This window comes from Myotis nattereri (genome assembly GCF_964212035.1).
Source record: "Myotis nattereri genome assembly, chromosome: 12".
Lineage (NCBI taxonomy): Eukaryota > Metazoa > Chordata > Mammalia > Chiroptera > Vespertilionidae > Myotis > Myotis nattereri.
In genome coordinates this window covers 10,645,763-10,662,532 of record NC_138087.1, presented here as the reverse complement: position 1 = coordinate 10,662,532, position 16,770 = coordinate 10,645,763, and the positions used below count along the sequence as shown (strand labels likewise).

At 51.4% G+C, this 16,770-nt stretch overlaps 1 protein-coding gene across 1 annotated transcript in view; it reads left to right on the top strand.

Moving 5' to 3' along the window:
- Positions 1 to 506: 506 nt before the first annotated feature.
- The window catches only part of PTCH1 (patched 1), a 67,035-nt gene continuing 50,771 nt past the window's right edge, over positions 507 to 16,770 (top strand). Inside the window, exons 1-2 of the mRNA XM_081103535.1 lie at positions 507 to 1,431; positions 3,033 to 3,225. Coding sequence (XP_080959661.1) covers positions 1,231 to 1,431; positions 3,033 to 3,225 — 394 coding nt within the window. The 5' untranslated portion in view covers positions 507 to 1,230. The remainder of the gene's footprint in view (positions 1,432 to 3,032; positions 3,226 to 16,770) is intronic.

The window sequence follows — 16,770 nt, the reverse complement described above, 5'->3', positions numbered from 1 at the left end:
AAAGGCCTCTACAAAAAGAAGATACTGTTGAAAAGAAAAGGAATAAAAAAGAAAGAGGGGGGGGGCATTCCTTAATGGAAGTATTGCATGCGAGAACGTTGGCGCTCTCGGAGGCTCCCCCCGAAGCCGGGATGCACACACTGGGGTTGCCTACCTGGGTGGTCTCTCTACTTTGGTGAGCTGTTGCTAAGCAGCTAATAATAGTCATGTTTGCTGAGTAATTTCTGCCCTCCGTGAGCCAATCGCGTCGCAGAAACCCAAGCCATCTGACAGCCCCAGGGGCGGGAGCTCCAGCCTTTTTCTCTTTCGCTCGCTCTCTCCCCCTCCACCCCCTCCCCTCCTCCTCTTTCTCCAAATGGAGAGAGTTCTTTTTTTTCTTCTTCCATCTCATCTATTGAATCAAGGAGCTGCTGCGGCCGCTGCCCGCTGCACACACACAGAGCGGAGTCCCCAGGTCCCGGGAGCGAGAGAGGCGCGCTGCACGGGGGCAGAATGGTCCAGTGGGTCGGCGAGGAGCACAAGAAAGCAGAGTCCGGGATCGAGCAGCCACCGCGAACCCAGCAGCCAGAGCCCGAGCAGCCCGAGCAGCAGCTTCAGGAGCCGCCACCGCCAGCAGCAGCAGCCGTGGGAGCAGCGGCGGCGGCGGCGGCCCCTGCCCGGCAGCGCTGAGACCCTCTGGGCACCCACAGACCCTGCGTCGGCGGCTCTGCGCTTGCCCTCCGCGGCCGCTTGGGCGACTCGGGAGGCGCCGAGGGAGCCAGCGAGGCCGGCGGGAGCGGCGGGGATTTGCTGGCGCTTTCTGCAGTGAAGGGGTCGCGGCGCGGGGCGGGGGGCGGGTAGGGGGAGTTGGGGACCGCGAGGAGCGCCACGCGAGCGCCCGAAGGACCGGCTGGCTCCGCGCGCCGGCTCTCGCCCTCCCGAGACCTGGATGTGGGCAGCGGCGGCCGCAGAGACCTCGGGACTCCCGCGCAATGTGGCAATGGAAGGCGCAGGGTCTGACTCCCCGGCAGCGGCCGCGGCCGCAGCGGCAGCAGCGCCCGCCGTGTGAGCAGCACCAGCGGCAGCAGCAGTATCAGGTCTGTCAACCGGAGCCCCAACCCGAACAGCCGGCGGCCAGAGGCGTCCTCCCGAGCCCAGCGCCGGGGCGCGCCGGGAGTCCGCAGCGGCGGCAGCAGCGCGCCGGACGGCCCGGGAAGCCTCGGTTCCCGCGGCGGCGGCGGCGGCGGCAACATGGCCTCAGCTGGTAACGCCGCGGAGCCCCAGGATCACGGCGGCGGCGGCGGCAGCTGGAGCGGGGCCCCGGGCCGGCCGGCCGGAGGCGGGAGGCGCAGACGAACCGGGGGTCTGCGCCGCCACGCCGCGCCGGACCGGGACTATCTGCACCGGCCCAGCTACTGCGACGCCGCCTTCGCTCTGGAGCAGATTTCCAAGGTGCATTTCAGACTCTCCTCTCCTCCCACTCTCTCATCCCTCCTCTTCCTCTTTGGGTTCGCCTGGCCACACACACTTCTCCAGGAAAAGAAGCAGACAAGCGGGGATTGAAAAATTCAAACCCTCCCTCCGGTCCGGGGAGGAAAGGCTGTCTGAGGTCCGCAGGGGGTGGAGGGTGTGTGTGTCTGTGCGCGCGCGCGCGTGTGTGTGTACACGCGCCCTCCCGGCGTGCCTTTTCCGGAGCCCTGGGAAGCGGTCCGCCGTGGACCACCTTGGGGGCGGCCGCAGCGCGGCACTGCCCGGCGCCCCCGGCCGCGGAGCTCCCTCTTCCCGCGCTCCTGCCCCTATTTACAGCCCAAACCCCTGTAACGCAGCCACATTTCTTAACCTCTCGGAGGGGGAGGCGGAGTACAGAGAGGCGGAGAGAAGGGGGGGAGGGAGCCGAAATAAAGGTGGTTTCCTTTTCTGGCAGCCGGTTTTGCTTTTGTTGAGCATGAAATCTCAGCTCCCTTAAAAATTATCTTTGGAAGAGGGCATCGCCCCTCTTTTTTTCCAGTTTTTTACCCAGTTCTCAGAGCCTTGGGGGAAAGGGAACGTTGTAAACAAATTGCCACCTTAAATCCGCGGTCCGGGTCTGCGGAGCGGCCGGGTTCATTGTGTTTACAAGGCTCGTTGAAATGTGTGGAATCCGGGGAAGGCGAGCACCCAGACGGGGGCCTGCCGGGGCCACGGCCACCGCCGGGGAAAACGCCGCCGCCGGGAGCAGCCAGCGCCCAGTCGGGACCCCGGGCCTGGGCCCTTCCCTTGTGCACTCCGCTGCTTTTTATGTTTACCGAGAAGGAAAGGGAGAGGAGGGAAAGATCCTTGTGGCTGCCCTCTTCCGATCACAAATATTGTAAGTTGCAGATGGCTGCCCCACTTCCTAATTCAGCTCACACGGCGTCTCCCAACGCTATGGAAATGCGTCCGGAGAGAGCTCCCCGGCCGCGCTCACCACGTGTATCCCCTTCCTACCACGCCGGGCGAGGGCCAGAATGGGGAATTCTGCACTGCATTGCTCCCCAAGCCCCCTAACCCCCCAGCCCCCGTCCCTGCAGGGGCACCCCCAAGAAAGGTGAAGGGTGGGGCAGGATTTGCGCGGAAGGGAGCCGAGTTTTGCTGGTTCTTAAACGTCGGGCTCCTTTGCAGGGATTACGCAGCCTCTCCCTTACCAGGTCCGGCGTGGCTACTGCGCGTGTCGAGTGATTTCTCTCCTCTCTGCCTCGGCTTCCCCTTCCCCTCGTTCTTACACTCCCCCAACCCCCGCCAGCGCCGCACGTCGCACGCGGGGATGCTGCGCAGGCCACGCGTGGGGGCGCCCCTGCTGTCGCCCAGGTTCAACTCCCACGCTGCAGCCCGACTTTGATTTATGCCTAGTCCCCCCGGCCACCCCCGCTCCCGCCCACGCCGCTCGCGTTCTCTCGTGCGGGCGGGGGCTCCAGCCTCGAGGGCATCCCGCACGGCTTTCGCGGGATCCGCCGGCGGGTGCGCGCAAGCGGGCGTGGGCGCGCGGGCCGCGGCTCCCCGGCGCTCACCACTCCTCCTCTCTGCTTCATCCTCAGGGGAAAGCTACTGGCCGGAAAGCGCCGCTGTGGCTGCGAGCGAAGTTTCAGAGACTCTTATTTAAACTGGGTTGTTACATTCAAAAAAACTGCGGCAAGTTCTTGGTTGTGGGCCTCCTCATATTTGGGGCCTTCGCTGTGGGATTAAAGGCAGCTAATCTGGAGACCAACGTGGAGGAGCTCTGGGTGGAAGGTAAGAGCCCGACGCGGCGCCCTCCCGCCCCCTCCGGACCCCTGCCCTTCCTCCCACTTGATGAAGATATTCGCCGGCGCGCACCTAGAGCCCTGGGGGCGCGAGAAAGCCCCCGGCCCGCACCGGGGGGGAACGGATTGTTTGGGCGCCTGGCCCCGAGCCAGGCCCGCCCGACAAAGGCCGCGCTGTAATCTCCTCGGGGCGCCGCGCGGGGCTAGGTGTTGTGGGAGAGCGCGGCGGAGGCGGGCCGGCGGGGGCGCGGGGCCTCCGCGGGACGGACCACTGCGCGGCCGGGGGCCGCGGGGCCTGCCGCCGCCGCCGCCGCCCGCCTCCGCCGCGCCCCGAGAGGCGGCCTCGGGCAGGCCTCTCCGCTTTTGGCTCTGCTCCTTGGCTTCCGTCCTCCCCCACCCCACCCACCGCGTCCAAAGAGAAAGGAGGGGGGGCGCGGAGAAAGGCCACCCCTCGGGCTGGAGGGAGTGTGCGCGCCCCCGGCGGCCGCGGCCGCCGCGCAGGGGAGGAGGGGGGGGGGCGGGAGCAGCGCGGGCCTGCGGAGGCGGCGGCGTGTGTGGTCCTGTTTTTGGACGGCTTTCAACTCTGGGGGAAAAAAACATTTGTCTCAAGGTATAAAAAAAAGCGGGGAGGTGGGGGGAAGGAGTTGGGGAAAAAACTGTAAAGCGCAGACTGGAACGCATGTTTGCAAAGTAGATTAATGTTTCCTCGCGGGTGGGGGCTTTTAAAGTGGAACTGTTCTCGGGCTTGGGGGAGGCTGGGCTTTACGGGCTGAAAGAAGAAATGTGTTTTAAGAACGCGGGTTCGGAGGGAGGGGCCCCCGGAGCTCTCCAAGGGGTTCTGCCAGTCTTTTAACTGCATTCCTCCATTGGGGCGCGCGGGGGTGGGGGGTGGGGGGGTCTTGAAGCCTTTTTTTTTAGGCAGTCGTAAATTTAAAATAGATCCCTCTCCCTCTCGGAAACATTTCACATTCTTTTGGTGATACGGAGTTTTTTGTTGGGGGGGGGGGGGGTCTGTTGGTTGTCTTTTAATTCTTTTTGGAAAGTGACAGTCTTGCTCCTTGGAAACACTTTAACCCCTAAACACTGCCTTGGCTCTCTTACAATGGGGCGGGCCGGAGGGATTGAGGTAATGATGCAGATATTTCAAACCAGAATATGTGGAGCTTTCCTGGCGAAAGCTAGCTACCAAGGACAAAATGTGGAAGCCTGAGTTCCATGCGGACTCCCTCCCTTTCAGAATGCTGCTGCAGAGCTAGCCTTGGAGAATACTTAGTTAATTTTGCCTTGCTGGTGAAGATTCAGCCGTCGGTGTTTAGCAAACATATGGTGAAGCCTTTCGCTGAGAAGTGACAATTAAAATAATAGTTCAAATAATTAAGACCAGAAAACATCCTTGCCTTAAGTAGCTTGGTAATTAATACAGAAGTGTTATTTGGATTGAATCCATGGGGTGATTTGCCTCAGGGCAACACTTGACTGTCATTGGTAGAGGAGAGAAGGGTTTTATTGACCACCTATGATGTTCTGGGCGCCTGTACCGTCCCGAGCCCGGTGCCAGGCACTGCCAGGGACACAAGCCTGTGAGACTCTCCCTGAGCACACATTCATCACTGAACACTACTGCGGTTCAATGGACTTGCACTAAATTTGAGCTCACAGTTGAAGTGGGCGTGAAAGTTAAATTTAAAAAAAGGAAAAGCTTTGCTGGAGGTGGTGAGGCAGATTAAGGCGACTTGGAGAGAGAGAGAGGATGAAGGAGGGAGCTCTAGGCCATAACTCAGAAAAGGGGTCAGGCGAAGGCCCAAACTGAGCGGACAGATGGCAGAAGCTCCCCCCACTTCCTCCCCCCCCCCCCCCAATTGGGTGCAATAGCTTAGGTGGGCCCTGGACCGCAGGGCTGTAGTTTGGAAATGTGATTGGCTAGACCAGCGGTTCTCAACCTGTGGGTCGCGACCCCTTTGGCGGTCGAACCACCCTTTCACAGGGGTCGCCCAAGACCATCCTGCATCTCAGATATTTACATGACGATTCATCACAGTAGCAACATGACAGTGATGAAGTAGCAACGAAAATAATGTTATGGTTGGGTCACAACATGAGGAACTGTATTTAAAGGGCCAGAAAGGTGGTGAACCCTGCGCTAGGACAGAGCAAGGGATGAGCTGAACAGAGGGAGCCCCCAGCTCTGCCCACATGTTCACATTCCACCATGTGTGCCAAAAATTTGGTTGGTTTTTTTGGTGACAAAAGATCACTTTTTTGTCGTTTTGAGGATGACTTTTCTGTGGACCTTTAATAGGTTTACAGAGGAGTAATGTGTTTTGTTTTTGTAACATTGTGTATTTCTAGAAGCACCTATGTTTCTGCATTGCACAACACATTCCATTCAGTTCTTGGAAGGAGGAGGAGCATGCTTTGGCTCTGTCTCCGGGAGAGAGTGTGAGGGACTGGCACACCTAAGAGGAAGCTCATTCTGCCTCCTTTGGGCCTCTGCGCTGTTTCCTTCCCATGTCTGTTTTGGCAGTTCTCTGTGGCTCATTGGTTCTTCAACCAAATATTACTCACTCAGTACTACCACTTGTTGAGCTACTACCATTACCATTTATTGTTATCACATGCCTTACAGCTCAGTAAAATAGTTATTGTCTTTATTTTTTGTGACGTGATAGTTTATGTAATGCTTTTATATATAATAACTGAATTATTGTCCTTTTTTTATCTGAGAAACTATGGATCCTCCATGTCACCATGACCACTTTGCCTACTAATGACTTGAGTCAGCGATTTTCAACCTTTTTCATCTCATAAACTAATTAAAATTATGCAGCACAGCAGAAAATATCTTTTTTATTTTTTGCTGATCTGACTGTGTCAATATATTTTGATTGACTTACAAAAAAGAATAGTAATTACCTAGCCTTTTTTAGGCTCCAAAGCGACTTTTGAAAAAAAAAAACCAGGTGCCTATACTTACTTGTATATAAGGATTTCTAGTACCAAGAATTAACCAGTCAAACACGACCTTATTATGCGACATGACCAATACGATGCAACTCTATCATATGACCTGTATGTTTATGGTTCAAGACAGGGCATTTACACCGGACAGCTGTTGTCATTTATTTTTATTTGACAATCTAAGGGAAAAGAGGTCAGTGCCCCTGACTAAATAGTCAGGTATTACACATTTTAAAAATTCTTGTGGCACACCTGTTGGAAATCACTGACTTAAGTCAACTTGGTCTCCTGTTGCCTTGACCTCGATTTGTCATTCATTCACTCACTGTGTGCTAGATTTTTCCCCTGTAGAGGAAGCAACAGTTTGATAAATGCAAGTAAACCCAACCAGGGAGGCCACCATACCATTTTATAATTTTAATTTAAATTCAAAGTAGAGGTCTTGTTTGTGATGTAGTGAGCTTACTGTTCATGTCGGCAGCAAGTCCTGTGAGCCTTTGCTTTCAGGAGGAAGTGTGCCTTGCCGTCTTATACTGTAGTAAATTAAAATGAGTAGCAAACTCGGAATTTAAGTTAATTTTGCACTTTAATCTCTTAAATTCTTCATCACTGTCAGCAAAGAAGTCCATTAGATGGTGTTTTCTTAATAGGAACTGTAAGTGTCCTGGGTACAGACAGGGTGCTGGCCACTACACAAAATAAACCAAGTGACAGAGGTTGTGTATGCCCATGGTTAAAAAGCAACAGAAGAAAAGAAAGCATAAGAGATTTTAGGGGGAGAGGGATGCTGAGGGGCAGTTTGGAAAATGCTGTTTTTTCCTGTGATTTAAAAAAATGCCATGTATATATATACAGATGTATACCCACCGACAGGCAACTGGGGGCATATGTTTGTCTACATATAAATGCGTACTTGTAAAACGTGGGTAAAAGTGGGTTTACAGTTGTTCATATGGAAAAAGATGTGCAGGTTATGAGTATTATAATAGCTTTATTAACTCAAAATAATGTCACAACGTGCCCTTAGATACAATCTCATAAGTGCTCAAATTGCTTCATTATTCACACATTCTTGTAGTCTTTGGAAATCGGTAAACAAAGCTAAATTTCAGTGACCTGCTTGGGTCAGCCCCACTGCCTCCCAGGTGGTTGAATTCAAACCTACTTTGCCCTCCTCTGTATATAGATAACAGATAGGTAGATGATAGGTAGATGGCTACTTGCCTTTGTTTGTGTGTGCACACAGACTTATTACATGCATTCATATAGCTGCCAAAGTAATGTTGTCTTTTTAATGTAGCTAGCAAATTAAAGGTATCCTTTGATTTCACTTTCTTTTTTTTAAAATATATATTTTATTGATTTTTTTTACAGAGAGGAAGGGAGAGGGATAGAGAGTTAGAAACATCGATGAGAGAGAAACATCGATCAACTGCCTCCTGTACACCCCCTACTGAGGATGTGCCCACAACCAAGGTACATGCCCCTGACCAGAATCGAACCTGGGACCCTTCAGTCTGCAGGCCGACGCTCTATCCACTGAGCCAAACTGGTTAGGGCTGATTTCACTTTCATGCCTTGTTTAGCATGCTGGGGAGATGTGGCTTTATAAAGACAGTGTAATACATTGGCTGCAACGCACAGACCAGTATAAGCTAGATAAGGAAGGTGCCTCAATTTCTTTCATGGCTTTGGCGATAAGAATTCTTTGATTCTGTTGTTTGACTGTTCATATAATGATTGCCTTTTAAGAAAGTGTCAATATACATTAGATGTTAGCTTGAGTCTTAGGTCAAGTAAAAAAAATGTCAAATCTAGCTCACTTGTGAATGGAGTCCTGAAGTTGAGAATGTGTGGAGCCCTGGCTGGTTGCTCAGTGGTCAGACTGAAGGGTTGTGGGTTCGATTCTGGTCAAGGGCATGTACCTCAGTTGCAGGCTCAATCCCCAGCAACCAATCAATGTGTCTCTCTCACACCAATGTTTATCTCTCTCTGTCTCTCCCCCTTCCTTCCACTCTCTAAAAATCAATGAGGAAAAATATCCTCGGGTGAAGATTAACAACACCAACAAAAAAGAGTATGTGGAACGATATAGTGGACATCTGCTGTTGTGGAAACACATACCAGTGCCAGCAAACCCGGGGGAGGCTAATTGCTATTTAAAAATAAAGATATCCACTGAGCATGTATTCTCAGTGCTTGCTCTGTTCTGGGCACTGCATGACGCTCTAAAGAACACAGTCCCTGCCCTCAAGGTACCACCCCAGTGGGCATACAGACCAGTGGCAAGATGGCAGGACAGCCCCAAGGGGAGGCTGAGACCAACATAGGGGTTGGAGAGCTGGGGGTCATGGGGCATTCCAGGCTGAAGGAACAACATGGGCAAAGGCTCAGGGGACAGAGGCATGGCCTCTGAGAGAACTCCCAGTGCTTGCTTTTGGTCAGGTGTGAGGTAGGGAGCCTGAAGGACGAAGGCCCAGCCTCCTGGCAGGAAGGTCTTCGATGTGTATAGGGCTTTTGGTTGGGAGGCTGCCAGCTTTTTCTTTCTCCCCCCCGCCCCCCTCCCCCCAACCTTTGCCTGTCTTATGATTTGCACTAGCATTTTGGCCCTCCACTGCCCTCCCTGGTACCAAAGCACTTCACCTGGATCTCACCCTTGTGAGCACGGAAGGGAAATGCTTTATTTTTAGTCTTGCCCATTTCTCTGTTGGCTTTCATTTTTTTCGCTTAGCACTTTTATCCTCCTATCTCCCTTCATATCTGCCGCCCCCCTGCCCCCCCCCCCCCCCACAACCTTCTCTCAGACACAAGTTTGTTGTCGCGGTATCCCAGTGACAGAATGGCCATTTGCATCTTTGAACTTCTTGTTTTTTTTTTCTCAAAGCCAGCCCAGCGCTTCACTTTCTTTACTGCAAAAGGGAACAACCTCAAAATGAATCCATATTGCTTTGTGTTTGTTTATTGACATCTCCGGAGGCCAGCAGCAAGGGAGGAATAGCTTTGATATTTTTATTTTTTAAAAGAGAGAATTTTTTAAAAGGCTGCTTGAGGTTTATAAGTGCTCTCAAGTTCATACGCCCGTGCTAGCATTCTGCCTTCCGTGTTCTTGGCAGTTGTAGGAGATAACAGCCTCGCCATCCTTTCCGCTTAGCAGTGGTTCTCAACCTTCTGGCCCTTTAAATGCAGTTCCTCATGTTGTGACCCAACCATAAAATTACTTTTGTTGCTACTTCATAACTGTCATGTTGCCACTGTTATGAATCGTCATGTAAATATCTGATATGCAGGATGGTCTTAGGCGACCCCTGTGAAAGGGTCGTTCGACCGCCAAAGGGGTCGCGACCCACAGGTTGAGAACCGCTGCCTTAGAGCAAGGTTTCCCACTGCTGACATTTTGGGCTGCTTCATTCTCACATGCGGGGCCTTCCTATGCCTTGTAGCAGCACCCCTAGCCTCCACCCACCAGATGCAGTGGCAGCCTCCTAGTGTGATAACCAAAATTATGTCTGGTCATTGGCATGTATGTGTCGTGGGGGGCGGGGGGGAGCAATGATGCACAATATCGCCCTGATTTAGAACCACTGGTTTAGATAATAGGTTCCAATTGGAAGAGCCATGCTTTGCAGATGGAAGGCTTTTATTATGATGGAGCTGCAACTGCAAATGCATGCATGGCCTTGACAAACGCAAGAACTTTATTTTGTGAGGTACTCTCTCATCCCCACATTTACTGGCCCAGGTAACTAATGTTTTTCAGGCTAATTTAAAATTTCTGTCTTTTCCTTAGATGGCATTAAAAATCAAACACCATGACAAGTTGGGGGTAGGGCAGGCCATGGAAGGAAGAAAGAAAGAAATTTATATTCAAGTGCTTTTTCCTCCGGTGACTTAATTTTGCCAGATAGACCTTGTTACATCTCTGCTCCGGTAGGCTGAAGGGATTCGGCATGGAGGTGACTTTGTAAAAAGCAATAAAAGACACCTCTGGTTTTTGTTCCTATTGAAATAACAGCTTTTTTCCCGGAAGTCCACACCGCCTAGTATTAGCTCTCTGGTGGTCTAGTTCCCCAGATGTTCTTGTCACAAACCACTCTCGCCCAGGTGTCCTCACGCAGCACAGCCAGAGGGCCTGAGTCAGCCAGAAAGAGGTGGAGTGGGTTCTGCCTTCACTGCCCTGTCCCAGGTTATCACCCAGTGTCTGGCCACTGGGGCTGTCAGTTTAGGTGAATTCCACAACCGACAGAAAGACAGAAGGCATTGCTACTCCTTTCCACTCCTCGCTTCCCTGTGCATGTTTACAAATTAAGAATGTGTTTATTGATTACATTCCAATAGTGGGCGCGCACACACAGGTAGAAGCAGTTGTGGTATTTCTTTCCGATCTGGAGAAAAATGTTTTAAAACAATAATGGATTTAAAAATAACCAAGAGGCTCAGGTGCCTTCTCCCAGGGCAGCTGACCCTGTGGGTCCTCCCTCTCTCGTCTCTGCTGCCTGCCACTCTTCACCTCCAACAGGGGCTAGAAGCCAAATTGGGCGAAGGGGTGTTTCAGATGCCCATAGCGCCACTTGGAGGCCCCCGAAGATGACAGCTTCCAGATGTACGAACTGCCGGATCCGTTTGTTTGGATTACGCGCCACAGCTGATGGCTAGATTAACGCTGGCTGGACAGGCTATGGGAGATTTGTCTGGTTTCCACAATGCCATGTTTATATTTCATTGGGCTTTCTCCTTCAAAGCTGACCTCCCTGTGACCCCGGAGCTCTGTCCACTCAGGCCGAGCTGTAACTTGTCAGCCCTTCTTGTGTTGGGGGGCTCACGGTTCAGGAGAAGGCTGCTTCTGTGGCTGCCCCGTTTTGTTTGGGGCAGCGGTCTGCCCAGATTGAGCCACTGGAGGGTATAGTCTGTTCTGGGGCAGGTAGGTGTGTGGGTGAGTGTGGGTGTGATTTTAAACATGGTTTCTTTGTTTGTTTGTTTTTAAAGCTAGTATGGAAATATCTTTAAATTAAAGGGGAGCAGATTTTAATAGAGGCCATTTTGCAGAAATATAGTATTTTAATGGACCACTATTTTGACAATATTTGGGGGGGGGGGAGTTGAGGGAGGTCCAGCTGTGTGTAACATCCCCAAACAATGGTCATACCCATATGATTCTATTACTGTGACCTCCTTTGCCCCTCACTGACTCCCAGAACCACCTTCTGCTTGCTCCCTCCGCCCTTACCCCCCCTCACCGTCTCTCCCTTTGCTCATCTTCACCTCTGTCCTCCCTTCACTCCCTCTCCCTCCCACCCCTTCTTCTACCCCCCTTCTCCTAAACTGCCCAACTCATTTCCTCCCAGTAGATCTCAGGAGTGACTAGTGCCAAGTCTGCAATGGTGGTGAATCCGGTTAGTCACACACGGGCAGGGATTCTGTATGTTTCCACCCTGTTGGATGCCGAGGTAGCTACCGTGTACACCATTGGGGCTCTGACCTTCATGAGGGCTGTTTCCGGGACCGTCCTCTCTGCTGGGGTCTTGTCAGCAGAAGGTGGGCCTCCCTCCTTGAGGAGTCGTGGCATTTTGATGGACTTTCCAGGGAAATGTAGGATCCACTGGCGGGCGGAGTGTGACGTCAGTGTCGGTCCCCTGCACTTCCTGTGTCGAATGGAATATGGAAGCATCGGTCCCCCTAGCACAGCGGTTCTCAACCTGTGGGTCGCGACCCCTTTGGGGGTCGAACGACCCGGTCGCCTAAGACCATCGGAAAACACATATATAATTACATAGTGTTTTTGTGACTAATCACTATGCTTTAATTATGTTCAGTTTGTAACAATGAAAATACATCCTGCATATCAGATATTTACATGACGATTCATAACAGTAGCAAAATTACAGTTATGAAGTAGCAACGAAAATAATTTTATGGTTGGGGGTCACCACAACATGAGGAACTGTATTAAAGGGCCGCGGCATTAGGAAGGTTGAGAACCACTGTCCTAGCAGTTCTGAGATGGTTAGTGAAACGTCCACACGCATATTCCAAGCCAAGCTTTCCTGAGTGGAACTCGTGCCACAGTCAAAGGGAGCACGGAGCTTGCACAGAGATGAAGAGGACAGACTTCCGCACCCACGTTTTGGCCAACTGCACAGCGTTAGAGGGTCCATCCACACGGCGTCCTGGGGGGTCGAGGGCTTTGCTCCCGAAGGAGGAACCTCCCCGGACTAGACACAGGTGTTGTCAAGGTTATCAAAATACAAATGCATTGCTTGTTCTTTGCTGCCACACTCTGAATTTGGGTGCTTTAGGATAATAACTAGATTTTTCCTCTTAAATTGGATTCAGCGTTGTTTTTTCCTCGACACTGCAATATCTGTTTTTCTACATGTACTAGTATCTTAAAGTTTCACAGAAATAATTAGCCTTCCAGAACAGTAGAATACCGCCATTAAGAAACTGCCTGACCGCCGTGGAGATTTCTAGGAGTTGCATCCTGGCCTCGATCACTTCAAGACCATGACTGTTGCGTTATATTTGGGTTTTGAGTATGGTTGGAAAAACAGCTGTCATGTGTTAGGGGAACTGTGTCGGTGGGCAGTCAGGTCCCTGCTAATGAATGACAAGTTTGTTGTTGGAGAGATTTATAATGTGGAGTCAGGACCTTATTTCTAACCCAGTAACCCAGGTGTGAGTTGCCCACATCGTCCACACTGTATGTGGGTCCCCAAACCTCAACTGGTTATGATGGGGAAGCTAGTACGAGCAAGTCCCCGTGCCAGAGACTCATCACTGTTAGCTAGGATAATTAACAGAAACAGATTTTCCCAATTTATCAAGCACGACAGCTTTCCGTTACTGGTGAAACGTGTTGCAAAAGTAAGCAGAAGGAACTGGAAGGGGGCTTTGTTAAGTCAATGTGCATGATCCCCCACCCCCCACCCCACCCCAATCATTGCTTAAGGGCTTCTGGCCCCTAGCTCAGGAATCCTGCCCAAAAATGCCAGATGTATTACACAGTCAAGTACTGCAATGTAAACACTGCTCTGTGCCATGAGGCAGGGTGGTCTATCTCCTGTTTAAGAAGAGGGAGAGGTTGAGGGGGAAACGAGGGGTAAGCCCTCTGCTCGGCAGTGAGCAGCCAGGGCCCCGTCATGGGGGTTTTTGGCTGCACAGTCAAGGTTTGGAACTATAGATGAATTAATGCTTTGGACTGGCAAAGAAAAGCAGCTTGAATAGAGATGCCAGAGGGAGCGAGATGTGGCTTGGATAATGTTGCTTCTTTGGGTCAGATAAGTATATCAAATGTTGAAGCAAATGTGGGGGGGGGGCGGGGGGAGGCGCGGGCTGATAGTAAGGAAGCTATTGACTTCCTAGCAGCTTCCTTGGCATCACCCTTGTCATCCGCTGTGAGTTAAGTTGAAAGTTGAGCAGAGCAAGTGGAGGAGAGGCCAGCTTCCTTCCCCACCCCCTCCTGTGTCTGAGAAAGCCTGTTGGGTTGGTGAGTAGTCTGTGTGTAAGCCCAAGATACATCACAGAGCTGCTCTGGTGTTTTGTAGCACTGGGGGGTGTGGGTGGGGGGTAGCTCAAGATATGTTGCAAAATAAGCGGCCTTCCAGTTTCTAAGTTTAAGTGAAGAATCTGATAATAATGACCTTTTGGAGGTGAGGAAGTAACTGGGGCACATAGGGCCACCCCACCGGGAGATCTCCGGGCAGGGCTGCCAGCAATCCAAGGAGATTGGATGCCAGAGGTTATCTGTGCATCCAAGTCATGTAACACTAGGCAGTTCTTAGATGGACTAAATTCAGGGTTTTTAAAAATTAATATGAAGGTATTTTGTGAGTTAGGAGGAAATGGGTTTCCGTTTGAATTTGGGGAATTGTTACAACAATCTGAAACAATGTTATCCTGATCTAAGAAATCAGTTCTGTACAGAGATTCCAGAAAATTGCTTTAAGAAACAGTGATGATAAAAATAGGAATTTTGAGATTACAGAAAGTGTAAGCTTCTTTGACTCTCTCCCCCCCACCACCACTTTTTTTTTTTTTTTTTAATTCTCCCATCTTCCTCACCCCCTTCCCTAACTTCCCCTTTGCTCCTTTACTGGGGAAATCAGAAAACTTCACAAAATAGATTCAGATATCAAAATGTGTATTTTTAAATAGAGGCTTTTTAAGAGAAAAAATAACAAAAGAATTCCCCCAGCTGCCTAAGAAATTCTTTCCTCTTACCTGACTTCTCCCCATGAAGCTTATGGATTGTGGTGGTAAGTTTTAAAAATGATAAATATATCACCATTTCAGTCCACACACGATCGAGAGAAAAAAATTGCACGTGTTTAATACCTTGCTTAATTGCAAACAAAGCTTACAATTTGAGAGACTTTGGATTAGGACGAAATATCTACTAACTGTTCTTTCTAGAGATTTGGGGAATAGGATGACCCTTTTTTCCCCCCCTTTTTTAAAAAAAATAGGCTACAGTTTCACATGGCTCCCAAAAGAAATCTCTCTCTCTTTTTGTTTCCCACACCAATTGATTTATCATTTTGCTTGCAAGCAGATCCAGAATGTTAGGGCAAGAACACACTCACTTTTTTCTCGTAACTTTTTTGTTGCGGACCGAAACCAGTTGACTTGAATAAATTTTTCTGAGGCCTGAATGTAGCCAGCAACGTGGAAAAATCTTACCATTCAGGGCCGGCTGAATGTACATTTCAGCCACACAGTAAGCTGCATTGGTAGGCACTGGACTGCTAAATACAACCATTTTTCGCAGCAGCGAGTTAGACAGGTGATTAGCATAATTAGCACTGAGCAGCTATACATATGGTAATGCTGAGTGTGTAAATGCCAGCTGCGGTGTAAAATTTATGTCAGGGGTCGGCAGGGCTGTGCGAAAGTATTGTGTTCCAGCTGCAGGTCAGGGCCCCCAGAGCTTACCTCCTTTTCTCTCGTTGGTGAATACGCCAAACAGAAGAGAAAGACAGAAGTATAACAGATACGGCTTTGATGGAACAGCCCAGTTCTGTGCAAGAGAGACTGTCCTATAAAACACACACTGGCACACACTCGCAGAAATCCCATTACTTTCCCTACAAATTGTTTTGCTTCATGCAGGGTCCCCATGAGCAGCGGCCAGGATGGGGGCTCTGGGTAGTGAACCGGCCCGGTGGTTTCTGGGAGGACAACCTGAAGAGTTGCACTTCTGTTTTTTCTCTCCGTCCTCCTGCCCCCTGCCCCCATCCCCTTCACTACTCCTGCCCACATGGTTTTCCTTCCGATGAAAGGGGAGGGGGTCCCCCACTGGATGGGGTAGTGCTTGTCCTTTAGAAGAATGGGAACAGCCATCAGAGGAGGCGTTAGTTCACCCTGGAACCTACGAAGGTTCCAACAGGGCGACTTCCCAAACTGCTTAGCTGGTGTGGGCAGAGGGCTCGCAGTGTCTTTGTGCTCTGTGGCAGCTGTGCTCACCAGTCCACCTACCGCCCCTAGACCATTCGATAAGAAAGGAGGCCAGTCCTGAATGGCTCATGCCCTTGGAAATGAACAGTGGAGGGATTTATTGCCAGGATGAGTTCAAGCATTTTTGCACTTGAAGCATTTTTTCCTGCCATGTCCCCATCGCCCCCCCCCCCCCCCTTTTGGTTGGTGGCTGTGAGCTGCGGTGGTGACAGCACATAGTTCACACCACCACTGACCTGGTGATGAAACTTCCGCCCTGCACCAGGGGGTCCTTATGCATCAGCCCTAATCCAGCTAATCCCAGTGGCAACAAAATCGTGAAAGTGGCCCCCAGTGACGGGCAGGCGTCTCCCGCACAGATGCGGAGGGAGGGGTCCCTCGTGGGAGATAAATTGGGCGCCCCTGGTGTTTCCCAGGGCGGGAGCCTGCGCTGGAAGGTGGGGACTTGCATGGTCTCCTCCCCCTTCACGCACAAGGAGGAGGCCAGTGCAAAGAGCCCAGGCAGGACAATGGCAAGAGGACTGTTGAGAGCAGAGAGGAGAGGTGATGTCAGTCCCACAGACGTGGAGAAGGGAACTGGGGTTAATGTTATGCATCAGCCTGAATGCTGTGAGGGAGCCACTGCCACACAAGCCCTGGGTTTTGATGTTGCTCTTGGCTTGTTTTCTGTTATTTTTTTAGTGGAGACTTTCGCAGGCCTTAACTAAAAGCTGAGGACTGGATGATTGCATGCTGTCTTTGGTGCCTGGGTGCTGCTTCCCGGTTCAGCATTCCCTCGGAGCAAGCCGGCTGTGTGTGTGTTTGGGGGCGGGGGGGGACCCTCCTGGGCTTGCTCAGCTCCTCAGAAAGACAGGGCTTGGGTTTGCATCTGCAGGTTTTTCAGCCTTTGAGCCGTGAGGTGAGATCGTGCTAAGACCTGGGACAGTCCACAGCCGGGCAGGTAGGCACCGAGGCTAGAGCAGAGCTCTCCTCCGCGGTGTCGCGCCAGCAGCCAGGAACAGCTTGGCTCTGCAGGCTGTGATTTCACTCGGCCTGTCCTCGGTGGGGTTGACCGCAGCCCTCATTTGCACAGCAAGCCGCTCATGAAGAGTGGGCCTCCTGACAGACACGGTGTCATTTTGGGAGC